Source organism: Bos grunniens, chromosome 2 (genome assembly GCF_055505025.1).
Source record: "Bos grunniens cultivar Pamir isolate PY7600 chromosome 2, Bosgru_T2T1.0, whole genome shotgun sequence".
NCBI classification, from domain to species: Eukaryota; Metazoa; Chordata; class Mammalia; order Artiodactyla; family Bovidae; genus Bos; species Bos grunniens.
The window spans coordinates 83,708,962-83,726,328 of record NC_141166.1 but is presented as its reverse complement, the minus strand read 5'-3'; the positions used below and the strand labels follow the sequence as shown (position 1 = coordinate 83,726,328).

The 17,367-nt window shown below is 38.9% G+C and overlaps 1 protein-coding gene and 1 long non-coding RNA gene across 4 annotated transcripts in view; one reads left to right on the top strand and one right to left on the bottom strand.

Moving 5' to 3' along the window:
- The window catches only part of ARHGAP15 (Rho GTPase activating protein 15), a 700,275-nt gene that overhangs the window by 131,434 nt on the left and 551,474 nt on the right, over nucleotides 1–17,367 (bottom strand). For all 3 annotated transcript variants that reach the window (XM_086368469.1, XM_086368486.1, XM_086368479.1), the window contains one exon: nucleotides 13,064–13,198. In XM_086368469.1, the coding sequence (XP_086224595.1) occupies nucleotides 13,064–13,198 (135 nt within the window). The remainder of the gene's footprint in view (nucleotides 1–13,063; nucleotides 13,199–17,367) is intronic.
- Nucleotides 11,515–14,048, top strand: LOC147378284 (uncharacterized). Its single transcript, XR_015151808.1, has 3 exons — nucleotides 11,515–12,023; nucleotides 13,026–13,320; nucleotides 13,815–14,048. It is a non-coding gene; the product is annotated as an uncharacterized LOC147378284 (long non-coding RNA).

Genomic DNA, 17,367 nt, shown 5'->3' with positions numbered 1-17,367 from the left:
TTTTAAACTGTGCATTGATTTTTTTTTTTTTTTAAGATACACATTTGCTTTTGTTCTTTCAAGCATACTACTTTTACTTGTAAAACTAGCACTGCTACTTGCTTTCTATAAAAGGCTATCCATTTTCCATGTTTCTGTTTCCCAAAGTGTAGGTAGAAAATGTGTGACTCAATCCTTAGGGGAAAATTCCATTCTCCAAACAACATGGCAATTCTCAACGAGTATATTCTGCTGTTCCAACATGAGCAGAATTCCTGCCGGACTTGTATAGTCCTCCAGCAGACATCACTTCTAAAGTGTAGCTCTCCAAACAACACAGAGTGGCAAAGACACATTGCATTTTAAGAACCCCATGATAGTCCTACAAGCTATTAGGAGAAAATTCTGTTATAAACTTAGAGGTAGAGAATTGGAGCGAGGACAGGTGCCTGAGCGCTGAACGTGTGTGACTGAGTGTGAGCAAGTAAGAGACCAGAGGGTAAGGCATCAGTTCTCACCTCATATCAAGGTTCGAATATAGCTCAGGGAGGTTAACGGGAACGTTTTCTTGAGATTATTATAAAAGGATAAAAAAACAAGTCTACCTTTTAAAGCTAGAATGTCGTAAGCTGTGAGAGTTGAAGAGTGAAACACTTCCAGTTTGGAGAATGTGTGTGTGTGTGTGTCCCTGTGTCTATGTGTGTGTATGAGGAGGGATGACTTCTTGTGGAGTATGGTTTAGTTGACAATTCTTTGAGTGTTTTGCTCTGTGAGAAAGATCAACAGTGTTACAAATACTTGTACAAGCTCGTGAGTAGCCTCCCTGTGCCACACCCTAAACTCCTTATATCCCAACTTGTGAGTCTGTGACCTTCACAAGAGAAAACACAGGAACACTATCAGCAAGGAAGCTAATTTCCCAACTTGGAAAAAGCAATACTTTGAAGTTTTCTTTTCTGGTGCCACTCTTGATGTTACAATTTCTAGTATTTAGTAAAAGGAAGACAGCATCAGGTTGGGGAGGGTAAGCCTCTGGGTTATGATAAAGATGTATGTTTTACAATGAAGGGACAAGCTCTGGAGTCATGAGGTGGAGTTGGGCTTGGGAACTGCTGGCAGAACAAAGGAGAGATGCTGTGAGATAAAGAAAGTGGGAGTTGCTGGATCTTGAAGCAAGAGAATATCCTGGAATGTTATCTGAAACATATTTGGTGCTGTCTGGAATTCTGCAAACCAATATTAGAGCAGAATAAAGGTAGTCATATGTGTCACTCAAGACAATGTTATTAAATGAGTAGAAAGATGGTGGGAATAGATAGGAAAGTCATGTGAGAGTGTGGACTGAAGGATAGTCTGACTGTACACAGGTTTGATACTACTACCTAACGTTCACTGAAGGCCACATGCCAGAAATCTGTAAATAAGTGCCTTGTCATGATAGTCATGCTCAGTTGTGTCTGACTCTTTGGCACCCCATGGACTGTAACCTGCCAGGCTCCTCTGTCCATGGGATTTCCCAGGCAAGAATACTGGAGTGGGTTGCCATTTCCTCCTTCAGGGGATCTTCCTGACCCAGGTATTAAACTCATGTTTCCTGTGTTTCCTGCATTGGCAGGCAGATTCTTTACAACTGAGCCAACTGGGAAGCCTTTGTCATGATTGCTATGGTGTTCGCAGTGGCTCAGTCATGTCTGACTCTTTGTGACTCCATGGACTATAGCCTGCCAGGCTCCTCCATCCATGAGGATTCTCCAGGCAAGAACACTGGAGTGGGTTGCCATGCCGTCCTCCAGGGGATCTTCCCAACCCAGAGATCGAACCCAGGTCTCCCACATTGCAAGTGGATTCTTTACCATCTGAGCTACCAGGGAGGCCCCTTGTCATGATTAGCATTTCATTAAATCCCCTTCAGTCCCATTGGGAAAGATATTACTTTTACATTTATTTCTAGATGTAGACATTGACGTGTGTTCTTGTTAAAGGTCTTAGGACTCAGGATTTGAATGGAAGTGGTGCTGTGCCCTGCATGTAGAAACGTTAGCTTCTCTGATGATGTAGGCCTCACTGAGGAGTTAAATGTGAGTGAAACATGGGGGCATGCCCCTGGTAGAGAGGTTGAGCAGTCAGACCCTCCATATACCTGGGGCATTCAAGGAAGGGCCAGGAAGCCAATGGGCTTGAGTGAGACGGTCCAGGCAAGACAGCTGTGGGTGACCAGACATGAAGGCTTTGAAGACCTCACAAAGAATTTGTCTTTTCTTCAAAAGAAAACTGCAAGCCAGTTGCATAAGAAGCCTATCTTTACAACTAGATTTACGCTGGATTGGGTGAGAGAAAAGGAACCTGTTAGGGAAGTAGAAGAGGTCTTTCTCCCAGAAATGTGGTCAGACTCAGAGTTGGGAGTGGGTCAGTAGAAAATTTTTTGGAAGCCCTCTCGATGGTGTGGGTATCAACCCATGAATGTGAGATGAGACAAGCATCTCAAAGACCACAGACCTTCAGTTTCATTAGGCTCTGTTAGTGCTGTGAACTGGATAACAGTTGATTAAAACTGTCACCTAAATCTACATTAGAGGAGAGGGTAAGATAACTGTTGTCCATTGAGGTACTGAGGGTAAATTCTACATTCTGCTATATATTTTTAACAGCATTTCTCTTCAGTGTGAGCAGAGATGCTCAGGAAGCTGTCTCATGAAGGTTGACAGACTGATCACTCAGCTTGAGAAGTTTATTGCTTTGAAAAGTGACCTCATAAAGATATGGAAGAAAGAAGTGCAAGTAAAACAAAGTTATAAGGAAAAACAAAAAGATAAGCACTGCATTTTCTCATGGAGGTGATGTCTTACCACTCAATTAATTTCAGCGTCAAGGCCCAATTTTAGTTCTGAATCACCTTCTAGTTTTACTTATAAAGGACTTTTCATTAAGCCAAATTAAGTAGATGGAGGTCCAGTTGTTTATTATCTAGCACTAAACCATTCCTACAAAAAGACACCTGTGCAAGCCATTTGGCTCCAGTCAACTATTTTTTTTACAATTTAATTATGAATATAATTAGAATGAGTTAAGAGACAAGCGAGGCATCCACCATAAAATTTCTAGTTTGCTAACACACACACACACACACTGATTAAAAAACAACCACAACAAAAACCCTGCCAAGTCTGCAAGAATGTTAGCTTGCAGTGGAAACTGTAGTTAAAGGGGAGTATTTGTAAAATCTACCTTTATTTTAATTTCAAATTTCCTTAAAACGGTGCTGTAGAGAATATTTTTATACTATATTATTTTTACATCTCTGTTGTCTTTGTGGTTACCCTTTAAACCCTGCTTTTTCCTTTCTCTGGTCTTAAGGTAATTTGTCACTATCATGCTTTCATGTTTAGCAACTGTTTGTAGTCAAGTGCCTTGCAAGCTCTGTTTCTTTTCTCCCAAAGAGTATCATCATGGAGTTGATGATGCATCAGAAATAGTTTGACCAAAGGGCAAGATAGTCAAGAGTAAAGAAAATATTTGCAAATATACTTGACTAGTTTTTTCCCCAATTACTTATTTAAAGTATACTTTAAAGGTAAAGTAGCATGATGGCCATAGAAGGGAAAAAAAAACATTAAGACATGCAATGGATACTTTCTGCCATAAGGTAACACCTTTTTATAGGAGGGTTGTGTGACTGACAGATATATAGCAGGATGAGTTGTATTTAAGGATACAAGGAAATGGCAACCCATTCCAGTATTCTTTCCTGGAGAATCCCAGGGATGGGGGAGCCTGGTGGGCTGCTGTCTATGGGGTTGCACAGAGTCAGACACAACTGAAGTGACTTAGCAGCAGCAGCAGCAGCAGCAGCAGGGCATGTTTTATCTTTGGGGCCTAGATTTCAAAGATGCTCATTCAACCTTATGGATACCATTTCTCAGAATTTGTTTTACTGCTTAAGTAATCAGTGTATACCAAAACTGGTCATAAATATTGTCTTCAAATGTGTGTGTGATTGGAACCTTTAAACTGAAGACTTGAACATTTTATTTATTTATTTATTTTAATTGGAGGTTAATTACTTTACAATATTGTAGTTTTTTTTGCCATACATTGACATTAATAAACTGAAGACTTGCATGGAACATCTTTACTGTCTCAGTTTATTGCTGGCTTGCCTAATCTCCAAGGCCTATATACATAAGTACACATACACATACGGGCTTCCCTCATAGCTCAGTTGGTAAAGAATCTGCCTGACAGGACTGAAGCGACTTAGCAGCAGCAGCAGCAATGCAGGAGACACCAGTTCGATTCCTGGGTTGGAAAGATCTGCTGGAGAAGGGATAGGCTACCCACTCCAGTATTCTTGAGCTTCTCTTGTGGCTCAGTTGGTACAGAGTCTGTACCAACTGGGAGACCTGGGTTTGATGTGGGAAACCTGGGTTTGATTCCTAGGTTGGGAAGATTCCCTGGAGAAGGGAAAGGCTACCCACTCCAGTATTCTGGCCTGGAGAATTTCATGGACTGTATAGTCCATGGAGTCACAAAGAGTTGGACACGACTGAGCAACTTTCACTTTCAATTCCATATGTATATACACATATATTAAATAAACATGCTATATATAAAACAAACATGATACCTAATAAGCGTGATATGTAATAAACATTATGTATATATATATTTGGCTTCCCTAGTGGCTCAGATGATAAAGAATCTGACTGCAATGCAAGAGACCTGGGTTTGATTCTGGATTGGGAAGACCTGAAAACAATGACAAGGGGATTGGTATTGGAAGCACAGGTTTTTTCATTGTGGAGTTAGCAATGTTTGCATCCCTATGATGGGAAATACACAGGGCCATGGTCAGGGATGGGAGGAAAAGTAATTATTTTTACACACAAAAGGCAACATTGGAAATTGAGAATATAACACATCAACAAACCTCAAATCATGCTCTAATATGAGCAGCAAAGAGCTGAGGTGAAGAAGGTGACCAAAATGAAATTATAAGATAGTCCTTGAATAACTGAACTTTGACCTAGGCTTGAGAGAAATCTCTAAGCCTATCCCTCATAAATAATAGATAAAACATTTTGTAAGGAAATCCATGGGGTCATTTCTCTTTATTTCCCTCTCATCTACTAATCAGCCTATTCAGTTCAGTTCAGTTCAGTCACTCAGTCATGTCCGACTTTTGCAACCCCATGAATCGCAGCACGCCAGGCCTCCCTGTCCATCACCAACTCCCGGAGTTCACCCAGACTCATGTCCATCGAGTCAGTGATGCCATCCAGCCATCTCATCCTCTGTCGTCCCCTTCTCCTCCTGCCCTCAATCCCTCCCAGCATCAGAGTCTTTTCTAATGAGTCAACTCTTCACATGAGGTGGCCAAAGTACTGGAGTTTCAGCTTTAGCATCATTCCTTCCAAAGAAATCCCAGGGCTGATCTCCTTCAGAATGGACTGGTTGGATCTCCTTGCAGCCTATAGTTTTACTATTATGTCAGCGCTGATGATTGTTTAGATTTGAGGCAGTTAGATGAAAACTGATGGATTAAGAGCTTTTATCATATGGAGATAAAGAAAGTGCCATCTGTAAAAATTAAGAAAAAAACCTGTAGTAGGCAAAAAATGGCTCCATAAAGAAGTCCATATTTTAATTCCCAAAGGCTGTGACATTCTTCCTTTACATGACAGAAGAGATTTTGAAGATGGGATTAAATTAAGGACTTTGAGATGGGGAAGTGTCCTGGATGATTCAAGTGGGCCCAATGTAATAACAAGGATCCTCAAAAGAGAAAATTGTAATCAGAAGCAAGTCTGAAGGAGATATTACAATGGAAGAAGTTGGAGGGATATGATGTCGTATGATTGTTGGCTGTGAAGGTGGAGGAAGGGAACCACCGGCTAAGGCACGCAGGCAACTTTCGAAGCTGAAAAAAGTGAGAAGTGGATTCTCGCACAGAACCTCTAGAATATGGTCCTTCTGACTCTGATTTTCACTCAGTGAGACCAAGTGTCACACTTTCGTTCTACTGAACTATACGGTAATAAATTACTATTATTTTAGGCCACTGAGTTCAAGGTAATTTGTTATGGCAGCAATAGGAAACTAATACACAATGTCCTATAGGAAACAGAGGCTCTAATTCAGAAAACAGAAAGAAATCCCTGTTTGAACACTCTGAAACAGGGATTTCAAGGTTCTAGAAGCACCACTGTAAATGGCAGAAGGCTCTAAAAAGAAAGCATTCTGGAAAATTGGGACACTGTACAATAGAGTCAGAAGAGTAAGTTCATTATAAAAGAAAAAAAAACATAGAGAAAGATAAGCAATTACAGACTCCAGGAAAAAAATAAATAATCTACGCAAGAAAAGCATGATCCAACTATAAAGGGAAACAAATATGGCCAATAGTTTAAGCAATTTTTGGAGAGAAATAAAATAGATTCTGTTGGATATGGTGAAGAATATTCTTTGAGAAGTGTAAGGATTGTAACAGTGAATTCTAAAGAAAAAGTCTTTGTGAGATCTCTTGGATAGGCAATGAACAAGACTTACAAACTCATAGTAACACAAATATAAATCCTGTTTATTAGTTTCCAATTTGGTCAAACCATTAAAACTTCAAGGGGTTAATGACCAGTGACTGTGAAAAAAAGGAAGTGAGATACAGGAAAGTACAGAAAGGAAAATATACTTATCTTACAAAGGGAAGTTATGAGTTATTATAGAATGTTGATGAAACAAGAAACAGAGGCTTATTCATATTAAGTACCAAAATATAATAGCATGATTATCAAATATGGAGGAAGTGGAATAGAATAAACTGATACTTCCTATTAGGAATTATCTATAGATGATAAGTCAAGAAGTAGAGATGTTATCCAGAGTTATGTAAGTAACTGCTAGAAGAAATTAAAAACTGAAATAGCTGAAGGAGGTTTCCTCTTATGAACAGGCCTGGGGATGTGAAGTGATAGGACTCGATCTATCACTTTCCATTATAAATTCCTCTGTGAAATTTGGTTTGGTAAATGTTGTAGTTTGATACAAGTGAGAAACTATAAAAAAAGTAATATTAATAACTATACCTGTGGCGGATTCATTTTGATATTTGGCAAAACTAATACAATTATGTAAAGTTTAAAAATAAAATAAAATTGGAAGAATAAAAAAAAAAAAAAAAAAAAAAATAACACTTAAACTTGAAATACTACTCACATGATTTAAGAAAATAATATTGCATATATCTAAATGCATTTCAAAAGGGGGTGTGTGAACAACTGGTTATAAAAATAATACAGTGGAGGGTTAAAATGTACTCAAAGAGGGCAACATTTAAAGCATTGGTGCTTTTAGTATCTATTAGTAAGTATTGAAACATTGCACACTCTTGGAAAGTACTAGCTTTATTTCTTTTTCTTTTTTTTTTAAATTTGTATTAATATGCATTTGAGACATTTTTTAAACACACAGCACAAACATACTTGACTTATGATTTATCATATTTTGTTTTTCATACTTTTTGATGGCATCTTGAAACAAGACTTTTTATCTCAAGTTTAAATTGTAAAATAATTAAGAACATAATAGTAGGTTTCAAGAACATATAGTAATTACTAATGAACATGAGTACATATGTAAACATACACATTATTATATACTAATATGAGTATATAATATATACTTATATTTAATATACTTGCTTCTTGGAAGAAAAGCCATGACAATACTAGACAGTGTATTAAAAAGCAGAGACGTCACTCTACGGACAAAGGTCCTTGTGGTCAAAGTTCTGGTTCCTCCAGTAGTCATGTATGGATGTTAGAGTCAGACCATAAAGAAAGCTGAGCACCGAAGAATTGATGCCTTCTAGCTGCGGTGCTGTTGAAGACCCCTAAGAGTCCCCTGGACAGCAAGGAGACCAATCCAGCACTAGCTTTATTTCTAACGTAAAACTTCAGTACTAAAATTTCTGATGATTTAATTCTAGCCTTGATTTAAAAAAACACCAAAATGATATGATCTTCTGTAGAATGATATAGGATATATATGTCTTATATAGGATGATGTAACAGACATATATTTGGCAGCAGCTAGTTATTTATTCTTCCAGCAAGATTTCTTTTAGATAAACAGTCACAGAAAGGCAGTGTAGGATGATGGAAGGTATTTATGTTTTAGAGTCTGCAGCTTAATGCTAAGCCTAATCTTCTGAGCCACATGAACTTGGGAAGTATTTTGCGACTTGCTTGATTCCTCTGAAAAATGAATTTCTTTCAAATCATTTATTGAGCACCTAATACAGAGTGAGGAAAACGTTATGCTGTATAATTCTCATAGAAACTTTATGAGCTAGAAATTATTTTCCACATGATTTTTCCATTTCTTCTGTATCCTGTGTTATCATCGGAAATGAATGATATAATTATAAAAAGTGCCAACGAGTTTTCCTTTCCCAGGAATTTTGAAAAGATGCAGGTAGTAAAATGGAAAAGACACTGTTTGTTGCCTCTTTCCTTTGGATCTGTAGAAGTACCAGAACAAAAGAGATGGGAATAGAGGTAAACAGTACATTTCCTAGGATTTAGAGGTACTGGAAATGTCCACAAGCCCGGCAGGCTTTTAGCTACAAGACTGCATCACCTATCATAAAACTCTAAAGCTGTGTTTTTGTACTGAGTTCACATTTAAGGTATTAATAATGCCTTCAGCACAAGTTATTTCCAGGGAATTAATTTTCTAGTAGTCAGTGGGTTAAATCCCCTACGAAATAACATGCAGGTGACCCAGTTGTATTGACCTCAGGTATAGAATTTCAGATCAATAGCTGCAGTACTTGGATTCTGAAATATAAAATAATCGCAGGTGTTTTTGTTACCCCAATGGGTGTTATTAGACAGGGATCACTATGGCAGTTGCAGGTTCTTATCATATTAATGTTTGTTTTTGGTCCAAAAAGAAACTACTTAAAAAAGTAAATGCCTTCTGTTCCCTCTTCTTGGAATATGTAATGATGACTTTCAAACATATAATAAAAATTAACAGTATTTCAAACAGCACAAATGATCATTAATTGATTTTACATGAAATAATATTTCTTCTTCAGAAGCAGAGCATTACAGCTGGATGCAAAATTCTTTTTGGTCTATTCACCTTTTAACTCTGTCATGAAAGCATAACAGAAGATCTCTCAATTTGTGACCAAAGAGAAACGTTAAGCCTTCACAAACTGGGCTTGGAGGTAGTGAGGCAGTAAAGGGAAATACTTTTATAGCTACCTGAACCATGACATTGACTGGCATGACATTTGCTAGTGACTAATCAGTGACCAGACATCGCTTCAAGCATTGACGCCAATAGAGGGAACTGATTACCCATGTGGTAAAGAAGCTGAGAGCCAAGTAAGGAAGAGTGTAGTAACCAAGTAACTAGAGACTGCAGAAAGCCACTACCCAGCTAGAGGGGCAAATGGAGGAGTGTCCCCATCACCAGATGGAAGCTGGAGTCAGAATGGACTAAAGACATGGAGGAGATGGATCCTTGGGTAGGGAAGCTACCTGAGGAAGGTGGGTGGGAAAGGGGGAGAGGGGTGGAGGATAAACTAAAAAACTGGGTTATCTTTTCCTTCCCTCTCCCTCTGCCAACTACCATTGGCCACTTCCTTTGACTGCGATAGCATCTCTGTAATACAGCTGGCTAGGGTCAACCTTCCACAGGTACAAAGCAAAGAAGTGACAAAAGAAGATGGTCAAAGAAGCCCAGAGCCAGCATATATGGACATCTCCCCTGGGGAATTACTTTACCTGGCTGGTTCCTTTTCATGAAAAGTTAAGACCTCATGAGGAGGTCTGTTGAGCTCACAGTATAGATTTCACAAGAAGCAGTGAGCCCTATGATAAAGCTAGCACCTCTCTGCAATGGATAAGAATGTATTTACAGTTTCAATTTTTTTTTTTTTTTTAACTCAGTTAGTGCACGTTGGGTAACAGTGCCTCCTCTGGTGTGGTTTTGCCATTTCCAAGCAACTATGTGGCCACTCTCCTATTGCTTAAGGATATTTAAATACTAACTACAGCTTCGAGCTGAGTTAAGAATTCAAGAACTAATGTCAAGGTTATGTCAAAAATGCATGGATTAGCAAACATATGTCCCTTTCCAACATATTTCTCAACCACATTAACCTCTTGGTTAGTCCCTCCATTTTATATACGAAAAAAATACTAAGTATTGCATGAGTTAGGTAAGCCAAGATTGTTGAGATCGATTCTCCTTGCCTTGAAAAATGAAAAACTCCCCTCTTTTTCCTTCTAGATCACTTTCTTAAACAAAGCTGATCTGAAGAAACACTGTTAGCATTTGTTCAGTATCTTACATCTTTAAAGGGACGTTCTAAAATACTTTCTCATTCATTCTCAACATAGCCTTTTTGATAGGAGTTGGAAAAAATCATTGCAATAGCCATATATCACAGTAGCATGCTGCTCTACCTCACTTCTGCTTTGTTAAGTTCTGACCATGCCAGTGTTTCTGAAATTCTGTCCAGTTTGGAGATGAGTCTAGGATAGTCCAGAGATGGTGTTACTTTTTACAGAAATTCAAAGGACACAACCTCACATGGGTTGGAGGGCCTGCTTTCCACATCCTTAGACTAAGGGAATGGCTTGCCTAACATCTTCAGAATCAGGTTAAATAAGGAAGCTTAAATGATGGGTTGTGGCTCAGCTGGTAAAGAATCCGCCTGCAGTGCAGGAGACCTGAGTTCGATCCCTGGGTTGGGAGGATCCCCTGCAGAAGGGAAAGGCTACCCACTCCAGTATTCTGGCCTAGATTTTTCCATGAACTGTATAGTCCAGGGGGCCACAAAGAGTTGGACACGACTGAGAGACTTTCACTTTCAAATGATGGGTATATTACATCATCGCCCTCAGATCAGCACAAGCACGAGTATGCTTCCAAATGAGACAATTCTCACTTAAAAGTATGGAGACTGCGATGTGAAATTTGTATGACTTCTTTGCTGCTACTGCTAAGTCGAATCAGTCTTGTCCAACTCTGTGCGACCCCATGGACTGCAGCCTACCAGAATCCTCCATCCATGGGATTCTCCAGGCAAGAGTACTGGAGTGGGTTGCCATTGCCTTCTCCGATGACTTCTTTAGATATATAGAATCAGAGTACATGGGTGCATGCTAAGTTGCTGCAGTCATATCTGACTCTGTGCGACTCAGCCTGCCATGCTCCTCAGTCCACGGGATTCCCCAGGCAAGAATACTGGAGTCGATAGCCATGCCCTCCTCCAGGGATATCTTCCTGACACAGAGATTGAACCCGCCTCTCTTATATCTCCCTCATTGGCAGGTACGATCTTAATCACTAGCACCACCCAAATGCAGAAGCCCCCAACGTCTTACTGGAAGGCTGTCCTAGCCTTATGACTGACCTTCCATATCAGAATAAACTGTTATGGAAATTCAGGCTTGTTTATTTTTGTCTTTATTCTTCCTTTTAAAAAGACGTTAAGAGAGCCTGGGAACTATAAAATACTGTTCTTCTTGAGAAACAGAGGACTCATGAAATAAAAAATCTGACAGGGGATAAGAGTTCCAGCCTCACTTCAAAACCTATATTTAAAGCACTGTTCCTCTATTCAACAACAGCAACATCATCTGAAATTGTGAGCAGGCAGCAAGAAAAAGACCTTGGGAGAATAAACTCTGCTTTATTCCTCTTGATATCATTTTGCCAGAGCTTTAAACAAGCGTGAAGACTTTTGTGAAATGAAAAACAGAATAAAAGAGCATATTGAGGGGCTGTTTCCAACAGGCTCCCCGTATCCCACTCCCCCTAATGGGAATGCTGTACACACAGCCATCCAAGATCAGACCTCCTAAGTAGAGCATTTTTTTTTTCTCAGAGATTTTTCTCATTTGGACTTTAATTAAGCTCCTGCCAGGCTTGCAAGCTTTTTAATTTTACCTTTCTTTCTTCTTTCTTTTTTCCTCCTTGAATCAGCCTGCTTGCCAGGAAACTTTTTCCAAGCTGTCACAATCATAGTAAGTATACCCTAAGATATTAATATTAAATTTAGAAATGTACTAGTCGCTGTTGCTTCAAGAATCAATAGCAGAAGTTGCCTCACATTTGGAAAGATTTTCATTCATTTGTTCATTCATTCATTTATTCATTAGTTTTTCCTTAAGCGTGTGTGTGTGTGTGTGTGTGTGTTATGAATGAGAAGATAACAAAAAGGAAGCTTCATGGAGAGTACAATGACTACTGGATAGTGATACAACTCAACCTCCCCCAAAGCCACCAGTTTAATAGAAGAAACCTTCCATAACTTAATTGATACTCACAATGTCCATAAGCAAACTGTAGCCAACTCTTTCCTAGTGTTGGTGGGTGTAGGGTGAGCGATCCCTTAAGAAGGTAATGTCTCAGTTGACGATTTAATACCTCTTTGATGAAATGTAATGTTTAATTCACTTCAGTTCTTTTTCAAAATCCCCTTGTAATCAGTTAAACTCACCGTAACTCCCAAAGTATAAAGGTAGGGGCTGGGGATGTGGAAGGTGACCCCTTTAAAGCAGATTGTGGGCAAGGACCTAGTGTAGAGCACAAGGAACTCTGCTCAGTGTTATGTGGCAGCCTGGCTGGGAGAGGAGTTTGAGGGAGAATGGATACTTGTATATGCATGGCTGGGTTCCTTTGCTGTCTACCTGAAGCTATCACAATGTTGTTAACCAGCTATACTCCAGTATAAAATAAAAAGTTTTAAAACAACAACAACAACTAGAAAAAAATAAAGCAGATTGTATAAGAAGCTATTTTCATTTAAGGAGGCTTAGTTGAAAATCAGCCACACTAAACAGGATGTCTTCTTTTTTTTTCCTTAATTTTTAAAAATACTCAGATAATATTGCGGAAATAAGAATAAGCCATTAGAAACACCAAAACTAGAACGAAAGCTGTGGAGCACTGGGGGTATTATCATCGCCCTGATTGCTACTCTAGCCATTCTTATTGTTAACTTAATAATAATTCCACACCACCAGGTTTTTGCACCAGCCATTCCTGTGTATCAGGTACTTACTGATCGCCTCCACAAACTGCTCAAAGAAACTGTAAGGGAAGAGCGGCTCAGGCAAGTCCCGGAAAAACATCTTCAGTGCTCCGGTGACAACGTGGATGTCCTCCCACTGGCTGTCGTCCAAATTCAGCTTCTCTTCTGGGAAAACACGAGGAGAAATGGAACAACTGGTTTTAATGAAACAATTACAAGACACTAATTATTATGTTAATGTTTGCCTACTATCATCAGCAACCGTTAACAGCCTTCTGCACCTAGAGGTTTGGTGCTGTGCATGTTTTTTTTTTTTTTTTTTCCCTTTTTTCCATAGGAAGGGAACATTTTCAATGGAATACCATCTGTAGGAATGCAGCTAACAAAAAAACAAGAGACACAAAGAGACAGTGCCATTGACACAGTATGTCAGATACATTTATTCCCATAATGCATCAGTATGAAAATTAGCATCACAGCTCAACATGATTCAAAGCTATTTGGTTTAGAGGCCGAGGGGCTAAGAGTTGCCAATGATGGCTGGCTCAAGGGACCGGCCTAAAGGCCTTGCTGAGCCAACAGGAGACATATGCTAAACATGGCAATAGAAAATGAGTTATTGCTTTACATGTGTTAGCCTTGCTATGTACAAGGGAATAATGGGTAACACTTTTTTCCTTTTTTTGCTGAATATAAAGTCAGCAAGGAATAGAATACCGAGTGAGAAAAGATATTAATTCCTTCTTACCGCTTCAAAAATATCTTTTTCTTTTTTTTTCAGTTTTCATCTCAGCGAGGAAAATGTGCCCAGCAACAATATTAGACAGACCCCTGTTGGCCTACGTAGGCTATGCAAAGCTGTCAAAAATGATAACACACTAAAGACAAACCACAAGTGCTCACCAACTCCTCTTAGAAACAACGGAAATGTTTGCTTGGGAAGCTTGAGTGAGTTGAGACATTTAAATATTAAAGGCAATAAAGGCCCCAATAAAGTTCTCAGAAGAAATAAAAAGAGTCTGGGCAATTATTTCCTTCTCTTTCGTCTTCAGTATGAAAGACTGGAACCATTCTCACTCAAAAAGTGGATGCAATAATGTCTGAAAGTGACACCTTTACATACAACTAAAAGGAAGCAGGCATACAAGCATTGCTGCTGAAACACAGTATTTGTCTTTCTGAACGTTACAACACAGAAAAGATTTTGGATTCTGGGCTTAATGAAAGCTGATGCTAATCATTTTGGACAACCTGGGGGTTAACAGGAAAGCTGAGGATCCTGGCAAGAACTTACTAGGTATTTGGTCAACTGGAATTGTGTGTCTTTACCGATATCTTGCGCTCACATTTAGATGCCAGCTTGTGTCAGGTTTATGAATGCAGAGGAGACTTTGCACCAAAAATGTAAGAAAAGCTGAGAATTGTCACTGTAGGGAATCTCTGCATGGGCTGTTTTGCTAATAGTGTTCATGTCCTTTTAAAAATATTAGCTGAAATCTTTATCAGATCTTTTTTTTCTAAATGGATTATTATTCCCAGGGCTGGTAAGTGACGTTCCTGCTCAACTGGCTGTTTGCAAAGAGAAGGAATGAAGGTGAATCTGTTTATTTCAGCTGGGCTATTTTCTTCTTCCCTTTCAGTCTCCATCCCTACCTCAATCATAACACAATAATTTGACCCACAACAAAATCAGCAGAGGAGACCTTCTTTCTGCCCTGCAATCATTTTTGATTGATTGTATTTCAACAATTAGTCTTTTATTTGGCTACACACTATTGAAATAGGACGACAGCATCCTAGCAGGCCAGCTTTAAACAGTCAACTGTTAACAATAGCATCAAAAAGGGAGACCTGATGGGGTTTACTGTCACTTTAAAGAACGGGGTTTTCACATTGTTGAAATCTGTCAGATATTTTGAAATGTCCCTCTCACTATGGTGCCACACCCCCTGCGTGCCCTTATAATAAAATTGGTTTTACTCCTGATTAAATCATTTTCTCCCTACCCACTACCATACTTCTCATAATGGACCTGTGCGCTCTACAGCTGGTGTTCTTCCCATGGTACCAATTCTTACTTTATCTTTTAAGCACTTTGCTGCTAAGATCTCATGCAGAGTGCTTATGTTTTGTTAAGAGCTTCATTCTTAGAGAAATAGCTTAACACATGTTCTAAAAATGTTGTACAACTTATTGCTTAAAGCACATTTAGAAAATGTATAAGTACGGTAGCTTTGGCACTGAACTTTAAGTGGAAAACTAAATACACACAAACACACACATACACACACATGCTCACATGCACAACTATCTCTACCAAAAATTTATCACAAAAGTCCACACAAAAATTCATTTTGGTGCATAGGTTTAAGAGTACAAAAGTCCAACACAAAACGCTATTTTGCTGCGTACGTTTAAGTTTAGCAGGTTAAAAAACAGGATGATTTTATTTTGAGCAAGCAAACAATAAGAGCAAACAATTGCATAACCAAAGATAGATGCCAGTCATGTTTGTCACCTTCAGATAAACATCAATTAATTCAACTGATTTTGAAAATGAAATATTTCAATATACATAAAAAAGAAAATCTACCACTCAATCAACACCATTTGATTATATCCATTCAAAATGCCATATAATATCAATATCAACTTGTGTTACTTAAACTAACATTCCTATTATGTGGTCTTCATTTTAAAAAGACCATGTATAGCCCCCCAACAAGTAGCTTCAATAAATAAGATGATAAGTAGTTGGAAAGTCTTTTGGTATATAATACCTAATTTTTATATTAAGTTTTTCCATAAACAACCAAGGTTAAGATTTCTTTGTAAAACAGAGGACTTTAAGGCATATTTTTCAAGACCACTGATACTTATCTAAACACACAGTTGGGTCCATATTTATATGCCTTCTCATGAATGCAATCTGTAGTGAAGATGAAGTGACACTCATCTCTGTGTTAACAGGTATCATTATGAACACATTTGTATTATCTGATAGGCATTTTCTTACAAATCTGTTAGCAGTGATGATGTCTTCTTGTTCCCCCCTTTTCAAACGAGCATGATTTCTCTGTAGTGAAGCACTGTTGACATTCGGGACTGAATAATTCTTTGTAACGGGGGCTGTCCTGTGCATGCTATGGTATTTAGTAGCATCCCTGGCCTCAGCCAACTGGTTGCCAGCAGCACTTCCCAATGGTGCTGATGAAAAATGTCTCCAGGTATTGCCAAATATCTCCTGGGGGTACAAAGTGATCCCCCAGTGGAGAACCAAAACAATGGAGTCTGTAAGAGTCTATAAAAGTTACTCAACAAACGTTGATTTGTGAAGTTTACCTTTGGTGTATAGAGAAATAGAAAACTAGATATGTGCATATTGAGGTTTCTTCAACATGAACTTAAGTGCTGGTGGGGCTTCCCTGGTGGCTCATTTGGTAAAGAATCTGCCTGCAATGCAGGAGACCTGGATTTGATCCCTTGGTCGGGAAGATCCTCTGGAGAAGGTAATGGCAACTCCAGTATTTTTGCCTGGAGAATTACATGGAGAGAGGAGCCTGGTGGGCTACAGTCCATAGGGTTGCAAAGACATGAATGAGTAACTAACACATTCAACATTAAGATCTGGTAATTATTATTGACAAAATAAAAATCTGTTACAGAACAAAATTCAGATGACTATATTTTAGGGAATCTTTGCAACAGAGACAATAACCAATAGTTATTTGATGCTTACACCATGCTAGAGACTATGCTATGCACTTTACATTTTTTTTATATAATTTTTTTTCAATAATGAGGTCTATGCTATTGTTATCATCAGCTTATTTTACAGACAGGGAAAATGAAGCATGTATAGATTAAGTAAAATTTCCACGGCTGACAAGTTATAAACCCAGGATAAGGAGTCAATTTGTTGTTGTTGCTTAGTCTCTAAGTCATGTCTGACTCTTTTGCGACCCCATGGACTGTAGCCCACCAGGCTCCTCTGTCCCTGGGATTTCCCAGGCAAGAATACTGGAGTGGGTTTTCATTTCCTTCTACAGGGGATCTTCCCAACCCAGGGATCGAAACTGCATCTCCTGCACTTCAGGCAGACTCTTTACCGAATGAGCCACCCGTGAAGCCCAAGGAGCCAATCAGTCTCTCTCCAAACCACTATGGTCAGGCTAAGCCTGGCTTGCAGAAGCTGAAAGGATAAAGGCAAGTAAATGGTAATTGCAAGTCATAGTGGATTGACTATTACTTCAAAGATAGTGATTTTTATATTTTATCCCTAAATATCTTACTTGAGGCTATGCTTTTACCTGTGACCTGACTCTGATCTTTCC